We start from the raw sequence: 12,919 nt of genomic DNA, 5'->3' as shown, positions 1-12,919 counted from the left end.
TTAAATTTATATCATAAAATTGTCGCTTTTAAGAGCTCGATTTATTTCAAATCAGTGTGAAAGAGCCGCCATAGATCTGAGTAAAATCGGTCTCATTAACTTTAATCATTGATTAAATGACGTCTAAAATTAATTTTCCTTAAATTTATTTGAATTTGATATTTTTCTTCTTTGGGGCAAAAGGTGTGGGGTGGGGGGCCCACTCATAGCTATTAGATCTGATCAAATCCAAAGATAATTAATTTTAATGATTAAACAAATGCGATCAATTCAACTAATATTTATTTATATTCAAAGATTCTAAAAGAAATCTTCACCTAAAATAATATAAGAGTTCTAATTTTTCTTCATTTAAGATATTTTTATTAATATTATTATTATTAAGAAATGGGGAAGAACACGTGCATTTCGTACATCTCAATTTAGTCGTCGAGGTTTAAATAAATTCTCTTTATAGTGCTCGTCACGTATTTTCGAAATGAAAATTAAAAAATATTGATATTATTATTTTTGTTAATTAGGTGGAATAAGTGGACATCAATTAGAAGCTCGCCGGCCATTTCATTGAAAAAGCTAGGAAAAGAGATACGTGACGTGTCGAGTGGGGGTGGTGGTGGAGAGTTAATGCATCAATCAATATTTATTTCCCCACCACGTTTAAAATTTATATTTTACTTGGAAAAAAAAACAGAAATAAAAACATCAAAATCAAAATGTTTGTGATTAAATATAGAATTATTGTTTATTTTTAATTGTTTTAATTTGACTAATTCCTTCGTCATATGATTTTCTTAGCTTTGTCCCTTATCAACACGTAGATAAGTGGAGTCAAGTCATATTTAATTATTTTTAAATTTATTTATTTAAATTTTTATGAGTTCAAAATGAACTTAAAGTTTTTTCTATTAAGATCAATTAATAACATGGTCGTTATAAGTTACCCAAAACAGTTATTTAACTCATGAAATTTATATTATTTTTTAAATTGATTATAAATAACTTAAGATTGTAAATTTTTATAAATCATGTATTTAAAAAATAAATTGAAGATTGCCAAAATTATGAAATATCGCAAAATATTGAATTAGTGTACGTACGATCAAGTACCACGTGGTCCATGCGAGCTACGTAATTTCCACATTAATTTCTCATGTGTGTTCTCATGTCATTCAATAAAAAAATAAATACGTGTGAAGTATTTGATTATTTGCCATGTGAGTTTGAGTCAAAATGTATTTTATTAATGTTAAGACGTCTCTCAGTGTTTACTATTTTTTAAAAATATTTTTCTTATTTTTATTTAAAAATCCGCAATATTTTAAATAATAGAATAAAAATTTTAAAAGTTTTTTTTGACAATAATTAATATTTTGAAAAAGATGATGAATACTAGAGGTATTTTGAAAATCACAATATATATTTTTTAATTAAGTTGTAGCTTCTAAATGAATAGGATGAGTTCATATGATTGAAAACTCGATTTAGGGTATGAAAAGGATTGAATGTGGATCAAAAGAGTGTTTTTTTTTTTCAAATAGTTTGCTCTTAAATTCATATCTATTGAAAAAAAGAAGCTTTTTTGGACACTTGCGATATATTGTATTGTCAATTGGGTGTATGATAAGTTTATCGACAAATATGCTAACTAAGTCTTCACATTGCTAATGAAATGGACATATTTGTTTTATTGACCTAATATGAATGTGATGGCAAAGGTTGCCATGTGGCAAGTGGTCAATAAGTGTGGGCTCATCTAACTAAGAACAAAATGTGTAGGCATAATCGAGCCACCCGATCCTCGTTGATAGGAACGACTCGATCAAATCGTGCTTAGAAGTGTGGCCTAAACTCGCACACATTGGCCTCCTAAAGATACACATGTGGCCAAGAAGTAGTCCAAATTTGATTATGTATTAACATCTTAATTTGTTGTTTCTTCCGAATTGACAAAGTGTTCTCCATGACATTCATTCAAACACATGCCTAACTTGGATCACATCAAAAAAGAAAAGGCCCTTGCTCTTTGAGATTCACCCACGAATTCTCTATAAGCTTTGTGTGCGAATAAATGCAAGGGGGATCAAGAACTGACTCAAAGTGTCGATCGCATAGCATATCGACCTTGATCTAACCCAATCAGCTCGATCTCCGAGTAGATGTTCTCAGGCTCGACTATGAAACACTGATGCCCTCAATCAGCACAATATTCCTGGTGTGCAGTATCAAAACTAAGTTGGTATTAGGATGCTCCTTAGAAACAGTTGGTCACAGTTGTTCCAATAAAATAAGGAGCTGAGATCAAAGAACATGAACAAAAAACTGGAATCTACTTCTCGTTGAATTCAATTTAATAATTCCTAGTCGGGCACGACAAACTGTAGCCCGAGATTAACGGGGTAGAGACGATTATGTTAGTTAACTAGATCTTGTCGATTAGGGAGATATATGGCCAATTGTGGGTGCCACCTACCAAACTTTGACTCCTCACAATATGAAAACCATAATCTCCTTTTAATAAAATGCAGCATATAAAAAATTGAATTTTTTAGTCCTAACTTTGAAACTGATTCTGTTTGATGTTACCTGTGTAAGATGCCAACTAAGCTCCATGCCTGCCCAGACAACCAAAGGGAGGTGACCCTTGTTCAACTCCAGTCTGAATCTTTGGTGCTGTGATCAGTAAATTGTGAAGTTTTATTCTTGTGTTCCCTTTGGACTGCACCAACCAGTCAATGAGTCATCAAGAGTGTGAAAGCATGAGCTGCATGATGATGACTGGAGGAAAATAAAGGAGCAATTTTTTGACTAGATATGAGCAAAAACACGAGGAGGAATCTTAGCTCATCCAGTTGGTAGTTTCAGGTTTGACTGCTGCATCCTTAATCTTCAAGCAGTTTCCTCGCTGTGCAGGATAATGTGCATGGTAAATGCAAGTCTTTGGTAGCATAGAGATATATATTATATGTATGAGAAGATTATCTGAATTAAAGAAACTCTGTAGATCTCATATTTACCATTTTAAAAAACTAGAAAACATAAAGAACTCATTAAAGTATACAATTCATATGACATACAAAGAAGATTTCCATTGGAATAGTTGGGTTATCTAATATCAAAGAGACAATTAATAGCTTTACATCCAAAGAGGGTTGCCTTTAATTCATTTGCGATATCATCCAATCTTAGAGATCATTTGAATGTTAAGCTATCCTAAATGTTCAATATGCAAGGTGTTCTTGGTGTAGTGACATTACAGTGGTTTGCCTCACTATCAAGTAAGAAGAAGATTGAGATAACGAAACATTTAGAAGATCATAGAGTGAAGAAAAAAATTGGTATCAACTGCCTGGGAAAATCAATTTCTTGGTGGGATTAATCAATGAGAAAGAAGAATGAATTAGTTAAGTAGATCTTGTCCATTTGGGACACTAAAATTCAGAAATTCTACCTACCAAAAGTTTGACTGCTACTAGTTAATTAATGCCACCTTCTAATAAAACCAAATATATGCCTCATGTTGGTGTGCAATGTCTACTATGGTTGGTGGATTAAGTCTAGTCCTTATCTTTCAACCTTTTGAAATAGAATTACGATGGTGCCATTGCCGAGTGGAATTGATATTGGTTGATATATTGAAGCATCCGAGCAGAATTGGCGCAGTTTACTTGTTTGCAATAATCTGAAACATGGGAAAGAAGAGTGAACCATCACCCTCTTGTTCCCGTCTGTCTTTCTGACTGAATTGATCAATTCATTGGCATTTTGATCGAAGGGCATACCGGTTCTCATTCTTCAATTTAGTCAGGTTTGGAAGAGTCATGGTGGTAGCTGGAGGCACATGCTCAATGTGCCAAAAATTAAGCCTTTCACCATGCAAGGTGGCATAAAATTAAAAGTGATTCTTTTTTTGACTTCCAAAGAGCCTCAGAGTAATCAGTCTTCATGAGTGTGAAACCTTGGACTGTATGATGACTGATGAGCTGAGGAGCAATCCTTGACTAAACAAACAACAACCTATAAAATAGTATTATTTAACCTATATATTTATATGTACACTTTATTTTAATCTAAAGAAAAAGCATACTCATGGAATGGACCAAGAACAACAATATGATAGTATTTTGTAAGCCTATTTATTGAACACTGGACAATTCTTTTTTTCTTTTTACAAATTTTGATGAGATTGTATTGTTGGTGTTTTGAGGTATTGCTAACTTATACTAAGGATTGATTCTGTTTACTAGAATGAACAATAAGTCAATTATAACTATTTTGTTTCCTTGCTCATATTCCCCCAGAGGCAACAAATTCCTTATGTTTCAAACAATATTAGGTCATGAAGTATGCCAACCATTTTTGGGGTTTTGTATTTGAACCATTCAGAAAACCATAATCTCATCTATGGCGAACCTGAAGTTTGCAAACCTCATCAAAGGTATGAAACACCATTGCTACTTTATAATGCATGTTATTTATTGTTTGCATTCCTCAAGTCCAAGTACCCACAAATGCATCCTCTTTGTTAGCAATAATTTCATCCATTTGTGCTCCATCAGTTTGTGGTTGGCTTCAGTTGGAGGAGAATGCACATACATGCTTTGTCAGTAACACTAAAACTGAAGCCTCTATCAATGTCATCCCCTTCCCTTGTTTCATAAACCTAACAATTGAAGGTGAAATCCTTGTGCAAGGTTTGTAAGTACATAGTGTGCAAATGCACACGAGTGAAATAGAATCAGATGGGTCACCTTCTTGTGTAGTTCTGCATTTTCTTGGCGAATCAAGTTTAGTTTCCCGTATAGTTCCATATTTTCTTGACAAATCAACTGTCAAGAAAAATACATCTCACCGAAAGAATCATTTTGTAAACAGTAAAATGAAGGTGATTTCTAGTAAAATGCTTCATGAGAAGATATAATCTTATTTGTTGATAAATGGACAAATAAACCTTCTTGATCCTCTATGGTCTAACAATATAGGGAACTTTATTCTTTCCATCATCTAAATGCCAGATGTGTTCAAGATGAAATTACCAATATAAACGCAAGCATCAATGTTAGACTTAGAAAAGGTGGGAAACCATCCTTTCACATGGAGAAGCTGTCTATTTGCCATAAAATGGAAATGACCAATGAATGACATCAAATTTTAATGACGAATGAATTGACTCACTCAGAAGACAGTATTAACAAAATGTGAAACTTAACTTTGCTTACAACTTTAAGGAACACAGATAATACCTGTGAATCTGGAACTTCTCTCGAACACGATGATGGATGTCAGTGATCAACAATGAGAAAAGCGCGACTTTACTAAGAAGGCAGACAGAATCACGTATCCCACCAATGCTCGACGACAAAAGAAGTAAAGAATAAAACCCAAAAGAATATGAATTAACCTGGCCTAGGGTTTGCGACGTAGTGCTCACCACCGATCTCGATCCGCCCCCCTTATCGATCTCATATCTTCCTCTTCCTCTTCCTCGCAAGGCCAACTTCAAATCCGAAACAAAGGAGAGGGGCTTCAAATCCGTGCGAATATAAATTGGGCCGGCCCACTAATAGCCCTTGAACCGGCCCATTACATTTCTTGGACCTTATCCAAAGCAAATAAAGAACTGAAGGGAGTGAAGCTTGCCAGGCTCATCTCCTCCCGTTCAACCGCAGCGAGAGGACAGCGAGAGACCGGGGGGAAGATGCAGTGCGCGAGTCCTGTTGCTGCCCAACCCATCCTTCCCGCTCTGCGTCATGGCCGAGTTCCATCCCCCAAATCTCTCTTCCCTTCTTCTCTCGCCGCCGGAACTGCCGTCACTTCCAAATCCAAGGCCAGGGCACGTTTCCGGCGGCTTACACTGTCGGCGGCCGCTGCCTCCACCCAGGTCGTAGAATCCTCGTCGGATGTCGACCAATTTGAGGGCGGCGAGCAAACCGCGGAGAAACAGGTAGTTGTGCACTTAGACCTAGTTTTCCTGCGGTTGCCTAAATTTGCCTTTGTATGATGGAGGGCGTGGCGGTGAAGGCCATAGAGAAGCCGCGGCTGGTTCTGCGGTTCATATGGATGGAGAAGAACATCGGACTGGCGCTCGACCAGGTGATCCCCGGCCACGGCACCATCCCGCTGAGCCCTTACTACTTCTGGCCGCGGAAGGACGCGTGGGAGGAACTCAAAACCAAGATCGAGGAGAAGCCGTGGATTTCGCAGAAGCGCATGATCATCCTCCTCAACCAAGCCACAGATATCATCAACCTCTGGCAACAGAGCGGCGGCAACCTGTAGCCCCTTCCTCCACGTTCTTCGACCTATCTCCTTATTCTCCATGGTACAGGTTAGTTTGATGTTGTTACTTTGTTGTAGAATTTTGTCTATTATGCATTCAATCAACGTAACCTGTAATCTTCCACAATTCAAAGTTCTTGTGTTCAAAAGTATTGTTCCATTATGCAATATAGCTTACCTTGTTCAGTAGATCGTCAGTTGATGATTTCCAATTCCCGTTCCTTGATTCTCAAATCTTTTCTTCAGGCAGTTTGTCTGATCTATCTTCTTCACAGTTACATATGTTACATTCACCACACTGGTTCTGTTGTTCTTGAGGCCACAAGCACTCAAGCTTGTGGATTATGTTAGAAGTCACAGATTTTAGCAGATAAATATTTTTTTTGAAATGTCTATCATTGGAATTCATTGGTTTAGTTAAATTTTCACAGAATTATTTCTTAAAATATATTTATTGCTTTGATTTTGTACTTGTTAATATAATTTAATTTTCTTTTTTGATGGAGTGAAAACATGATTACATTTTTTTAAAGTATACTTTTTTTTATCATTATAAATACTATTATGATGTATTGGTATGAAAATATAAAATAAAATTATTTTTTTATCATCTATTTTCTCTAAATTTTAAATCCTAAATCACCAAGAGGAGTTCTCTTACGTTGCTACTAATTCGATACTAATTCGATTGAGGGGAGAAAAAGGATATTTTAAAAAATAAATGCATAAGTTGATAATTAAAAAAGATATTGAAACCCGGTGTGTCTAACCGACCGGAGCGAACCAAACCGGTCCGACGGAGAAAACCGAGACGTCGAACGGAACGGCGAAGAAGACCCACGCCGTCCATTCCCCTCCCCGCCTGCCTCACGAACACCGAAAACGCCAACAGGAAAAACCAGAGAGAACGAGCGTTTCAATTTTGATTCGAGAGAGAGAGAGAGAGAGAGAGAGAGCTAAGAAGTCGGAGCTCTTCCGATTCTTCTCCTGATAAGCCGCAAGAATCGCCGCCGCCGCTGCGTGGAACCCAAATCTAATCGACCGTGACTTTGTGGAATTGCTCCCCCGTGCGCTGAGATTTCTGCTTCCTACTCATGTATCTGAATTCTCTTTTAGGGTTTGGACTTGGCTGCAATTTTTCCGTTAATTGTGGAGACCCCTCCTTTTTGTGTCCCCATTGCATTCCTTGGCAGAGGGTTTTCTTGCTGGTTCACGGAGGTATCCGCTTTAGAATTTTGGCTCCTCTTATCTTTGCTTGGCTTCTTGGGTGAGCCTTTAAACTCTTGGATCTCTCTAGAGAAGTGCTTCCCTGGAGAGGGTCCTGTGTGCGGGTTTAAAGGATTTGGTAGATTAGTTTTCTGATGTTGCTGATTTAGCGCTCATGGCAGTGGTGTATTGAGAAGCTTTGCAATTCATTCTTGGCCAAGTACTCTATGATCTTTTGAAAGCATGTTTGATACAGAAACTATTTTCATTTGTGAGTTGGTTGTATAGGCTGTCGATAGATAAGAGGGCATTTTCTTTCTATAGATAATGTTCTGTACTATAAATGGAGAGAAGTGAGCCTGCATTGGTTCCACAATGGTACAAGTTAGCAAATGAGAGCAATTCAAACAACGCCCTGCGGATCAGCACTTCCAAACGTCCAGGTACTGCTTTTTCTGTATTCTTTGTTATTCTCACTGTGTTATATCTTTCAAGTGTTGAGACAGCAAATTTTTATCATAACCATCCATCATTCCTGTAGCTGAAAATTGTATGGCGTTTGGCTTAAGGGATAAATTAATCAGAGATCAAGATAGGAATTTGAGGAGTTTGAGTTCTAATAATTCTGTTAATCGGGATAGAAGTAGCTTTGTTAAAACACAGACTTATGCCAAAAACCAGGAGAAGAATTTTGATTACCTTAATCGAGAAAATAGGTCATTTTTGGTTCACAATGGCTTCGACTATCATGATTCATCTGGAGGAGTTAGGGCTAAAAAAGATAACATGAGACGCTCCCACTCTATGGCTGCAGCAAGGCAACTCGACTCCTTGCCTATAAGACTTGGAAGTAGTGGGAATGACACTGTTCCTGCCGGGGAAAGTGTGGTTGGAAGCATTGACCAAAAAATTGAGGAATTTCCATCCCTTCAAACTAAAAGGAGGCAGAGCTTTTCTGATGCAGATGCTGTATTATCTATGGGTCCTAAGGCTGCTGTCCACAGTCTTCAGGTTGCCACTCCTATCATAATTGGAACCTCAGCTTTAGCCGAAGTACCTGTAAAATTTGAAACTAATGAAAATGAGGTATCATCTGCAATTAGAAGCATGATGGCAGAGACATTAGTACACACTCCACTGGTTGGTAACAACCTTCAGGTAATGTTAAAATGTGGTATCTGTTTCCTCTTGTCAGTTGGTTTAGCATAGCATGCTGTTTTTATTGACATGACATGTATACACTCAGAGGATTGAAGAACTGGCTATGAAATGCTTCATGTTAAAATGTTTGCTTTCTTAGTTTTCTAGTTGCCGTTTGTACGGAATCTTTTCCCTTGTTGCTTATCAATTTTTTGTTCTAAAGTTTCTTCCAAATTTTGGTTCATGGAATGAGTGAGCAATATGTTTAATTATATTCAATATTAATAATGATTAATTTTATAATGTGCTATGCAAGATATGTTTGTTATATTCACAAATGATAAATTGGTCCTACTTCTTTGATTAACTTTGCCATTTCTTTTAGTGGGGATCACAATCTATTTTCACTGGTAAATAATTCCCGTACAAGTTGTATTTTATTTTTCGGATTTATTTGATAGATAAATTAAGGAAGAAAGATAGTTTATTTTCAGAATTAGTCCGGTAAACTCTGATGTTTTGGATTTTTAAATAAAAATAAAAGTAAAAATAAAAATAAAAGCTGCACGCGGCGAGCAGGTTGGGCCGGGCCAAGGAGCCATGCCCACAGGCCGAGCGGTGTTGCAGATAACCCATTTTTATCAGATGGCGGGACAAATATACTTTCATTGTTTAAATAATTTTAAATAAAGCTAACCACCCAAGGCCGATCTCCTTTTCCTTAAAAATAAAAGGAAAAAAAATAAATAAATTGATAATTTTCAAGACACCAAAAACCACTTCACAAATTCCAACACCTCTCTCTCTCTCTCTCCCTGCCTCACTTCTCCCGACGAATTCTCTCTCTCTCTCTTTCTCTCTCTCCTGCTTTTTGTTGGCTAATGGAGTCCATGTCAATTCCGGCACCCACACCACTGCAACGCCGTCAGGAGCAGCGCAGAGAGACGTTGCTCTCGCTCCTCTTGTCTTTAATTATATACCTACAGCGAGCCAGCAGACAGCAAGAACACCACCGCAAAACCCTAGAGAAAAAGAGAGCGGGAGAGCGAGATGGAGAAGGCGACCTTCTTAGCCCTGCTGCTCTTCCTCCTTTCGTCCTCTACGGTCGGCGCCAAGTCCACCATCGAGCCCTGCTCCGGCACCGAATCCTGTCCCGCCCTCCTCGGGTACAAGCTCTACGCCGACCTCAAGGTCTCCGAGGTCGGCGCCCTCTTCCAGACCGACCTGCCCTCCCTCCTCGCCGCCAACGCCATCGACGCCTCCCTCCCCGGCGTCGAGCACAGCATCCTCCCCGCCGGCCTCTTCCTCCGCGTCCCTGCTGCCTGCGCCTGCTCCGGAGGCATCCGCCGCTCCGTCTCCACCCGCTACACCGTCCGCCCCGCCGACACCCTCGCGTCCATCGCCGCCTCCGTCTTCGCCGGCCTCGCCTCGGCCGAACAGATCCGTGATGCCAACGGCATCCAGGACCCCGCCGCGCTCGACCCTGGACGAACCTTACTCATCCCCCTCCCTTGCACCTGCTTCAACTCCACCGACAATTTCCTCCCTGCCGTGTACCTCTCCTACGTCGTCCGCGCCGCCGACACCCTGCCTGCGATAGCCGTCCGCTACTCCACTACCGTCACCGACCTCATGAACGTGAATGCAATGGGGAGCCCCTCGGTCATGGCTGGGGACATACTCGCCGTGCCACTACCAGGTTAGATGAATAAGCTTTTGCCAAAGAAATGGCAGATGCTAAACAGGTTACAGATCTTCCATTACCCAGACTTGGAATTTCTCATGATCTTGTTAGATAGATAAGCAGATGAGGTAACTTTACTTTCTAGAACTTTGAATGCTTGCCTTGTGCTTTTAGTCGATCATCTAAGCAACATAAGTTAGTAATTTTAGCTACTAAAAGTTCGTAACTCAGCCTTTTGATTAGGTTTGCAAAGGTGACGGCCCTATTTTACTATGCATTGTGATTTGTCTCCCCTTTGAAAATTCACTAACAATCCTCAAAATTAGTGAACAACTTAGCTACTAATAGTTTCTCTCATATAATTCAGCCTAGTTCCTAGTACCAAGTGAAACAAGAGCCAGAAACTAGAGATAGGGATGGCAAATTAGGCACAGATACTCTTTTTGTAATCTTGAACTCTCTCATATAATTCAGCCTAGTTCCGAGTACCAAGTGCCTAAGCAAGACCCAACCTGCCCTTTTGAACTACCTGAATGTCATGAGAATATGCAATTTAAACACAACTTGGAAAAAGTTAGTGACATGGATTTACTTGTTTACCAAGGTAAATTAATTTTAATATTATACTTTTATAGAAGATATTAATATTATGTAAAATTGTTAATTAATTTGATGTCTTATTTTATATAGATTTATATTTGACATGGACAATATAATCCACCCCTACGGCTAAATTAAACTAATTCTCATTACCCTCAATCACCTCCACACATATTTAGCATCAAATGGGCCGAGTATCAAATTGTTTGCATAGATTTGTTCATTGTTCACCATCAGAGGCAAACAAATTTCCTTTGATTACCTAGGCAGGAACTATTCAGTTATGTTTTTAAAAATTATCCCTACCACCAACTATTCAGTTTAAGCATTTAAATATGCATGTTATAATATCATGACAAATATTGATAGCCCTTTGAAATATGAAATTGATGATGATGAATGACAAACGGAAAGACAATTTTCCTCATTGTATACCATTTATACTAAAAGATATGGATTAGCTTAATTAAAGTTGCAATGCATTTAATTATCTTTTCTTATGATGAGAAGAATGAAAATGTGCCTCTTGAAAATCCTAATAGTTTTATGCTGACTTCTCCCATCTACTCAACTTGTAATCTCTTTCTTTTCGTTGTAATCCATATATCCATTATATGGCCCATTTATTGGTAAACTATGCTATAATTTTGTCCTCAATTATCATTTCATTTAACAGTTGAAAAAAAAAAGTGAAATAAGGAATTCCTTTTTAAGAAGCGTGGAAAATGTTCAGAACGAGTTCTCTTTGTAAAGCAAAGGATCCGTTTGTCACAATATTTGCTGCCGTTCATATGCAGCGCTTGAGCTTTTGCTGTTTTTAATTCTTTCCCAGGGTTAAGCTGTATGTTTCCTCTTCTTTAAATACAGCTTGTCCATCAATGTTTCCAAGATATGCCTCAGATTATGGCTTGATCGTGGCTAATGGGACCTATACCATCACTGCTAGTCACTGTGTACAGTGCAGCTGTGGACCGGGAAATCTCAAGTAGCTATCATCTTTTTTCATTCTCCCCCCTTTCATTCATTTTGAACTAACTGCGAGCATTTTCAGTTTGCACTGCTCCCCTGCATCCCTATCAGCATCATGTTCAAGCATGCAGTGCAGTAACAGCAATCTTATGATAGGAAATTTCACTTCCCAACAGACCAGCGCCGGTTGCAACATTACTTCTTGTAATTATGCTGGCTTTGTTAACGGATCTATTATAACCAAGTAGGTCTTGGTGTATTTTTCATCAGTCGTAGAACAAGTTACATGACCTTTGATTTATGTTGCAGGTTAACCACATATCTGCAACCTCAATGCCCAGGTGATGGCTTCTCATCCAAGTAGTCATTCAATGTGACAGTCTTAAACATTCTGAATTCTGACTTAAAATTTCGTTCAGGGCCACATCAGTTTCCTCCGATGATACTGCCACCCACCATGGTGGTCCATGAATCATTGGTTGCCCCGGCACCGTCCCCGGTCCAAACAGGTGGTGGTGCCTTTCTGACTCCGAAAACATCAGTGCCTGGAACATTGGCACTACCAGGGGCATCTGCTGCCTCTGGCCCAGATGGGAGTGCTTCTCAGGCTGGTTGCGTTGTCCCATTGAGCTACATTTCTGCCTTAGCATTTCCTTTAGTAGTTCTCGCCTCCTTTTGAATTTTTCTTGCTTTTTCCATGTTTGTACTGGCATGGAATTTTGTCTGTTTCATCGCCCAGCTTATCTGATTTACGCAGAAACGAGTAGGAAAGACTTCCTTTTTAGTGTTGCTATTTTTCATCTTTTTGCATATGCAAAACACTTATTAAATATTAACAACTTAATGTAATCTTTAATCCTCAAGGTCGAGTTAAACAATGGCAGCATGACATGTAGGTAGTGGAATGAAATAATGCTTCTTTGTATGAAATCACTGAATTGAGATGAAAAACAAAAATAGAATGAAATGTATTATTGATTTATAAGTAAACCTCCTATTAAATTCTGAACAGTATGAAATTGTGATATTAAAAATAATCATTCT

General features: G+C 38.5%; 3 protein-coding genes across 4 annotated transcripts; all 3 read left to right on the top strand.

Moving 5' to 3' along the window:
- The first annotated feature begins 5,680 nt into the window (after window positions 1–5,680).
- LOC141840938 (small ribosomal subunit protein cS23-like) lies at window positions 5,681–6,473 on the top strand. The gene is made up of 2 exons (XM_074729042.1): window positions 5,681–5,941; window positions 6,004–6,473. The coding sequence occupies exons 1-2, from the start codon at window positions 5,696–5,698 to the stop codon at window positions 6,274–6,276; spliced, it is 519 nt and encodes a 172-aa protein (XP_074585143.1). The 5' UTR covers window positions 5,681–5,695; the 3' UTR covers window positions 6,277–6,473.
- A 1,118-nt stretch (window positions 6,474–7,591) lies between these two features.
- On the top strand, window positions 7,592–8,782 carry LOC141837493 (uncharacterized). The gene is made up of 3 exons (XM_074724879.1): window positions 7,592–7,925; window positions 8,024–8,640; window positions 8,729–8,782. The coding sequence occupies exons 1-3, from the start codon at window positions 7,826–7,828 to the stop codon at window positions 8,780–8,782; spliced, it is 771 nt and encodes a 256-aa protein (XP_074580980.1). The 5' UTR covers window positions 7,592–7,825.
- A 683-nt stretch (window positions 8,783–9,465) lies between these two features.
- LOC141840128 (lysM domain-containing GPI-anchored protein 1-like) lies at window positions 9,466–12,718 on the top strand. Of its 2 annotated transcripts, none has more exons than XM_074728029.1 (5): window positions 9,466–10,321; window positions 11,774–11,891; window positions 11,958–12,119; window positions 12,185–12,216; window positions 12,295–12,718. In XM_074728029.1, exons 1-5 carry the CDS (start codon window positions 9,673–9,675, stop codon window positions 12,552–12,554), a joined length of 1,221 nt encoding a protein of 406 aa, XP_074584130.1. In that variant the 5' UTR covers window positions 9,466–9,672; the 3' UTR covers window positions 12,555–12,718. The 2 variants fall into 2 exon arrangements, with proteins under 2 accessions (XP_074584130.1, XP_074584131.1); XM_074728030.1 differs by having other exon boundaries at window positions 12,306–12,438.
- Window positions 12,719–12,919: the final 201 nt, after the last annotated feature.

This window comes from Curcuma longa, chromosome 11 (assembly GCF_044706935.1).
Source record: "Curcuma longa cultivar G26 ecotype Majalengka, Jawa Barat chromosome 11, ITB_CL_G26_1.1, whole genome shotgun sequence".
NCBI classification, from domain to species: Eukaryota; Viridiplantae; Streptophyta; class Magnoliopsida; order Zingiberales; family Zingiberaceae; genus Curcuma; species Curcuma longa.
The sequence above is the reverse complement of the archived record's forward strand: the minus strand, read 5'-3'. Positions and strand labels throughout refer to the sequence as shown.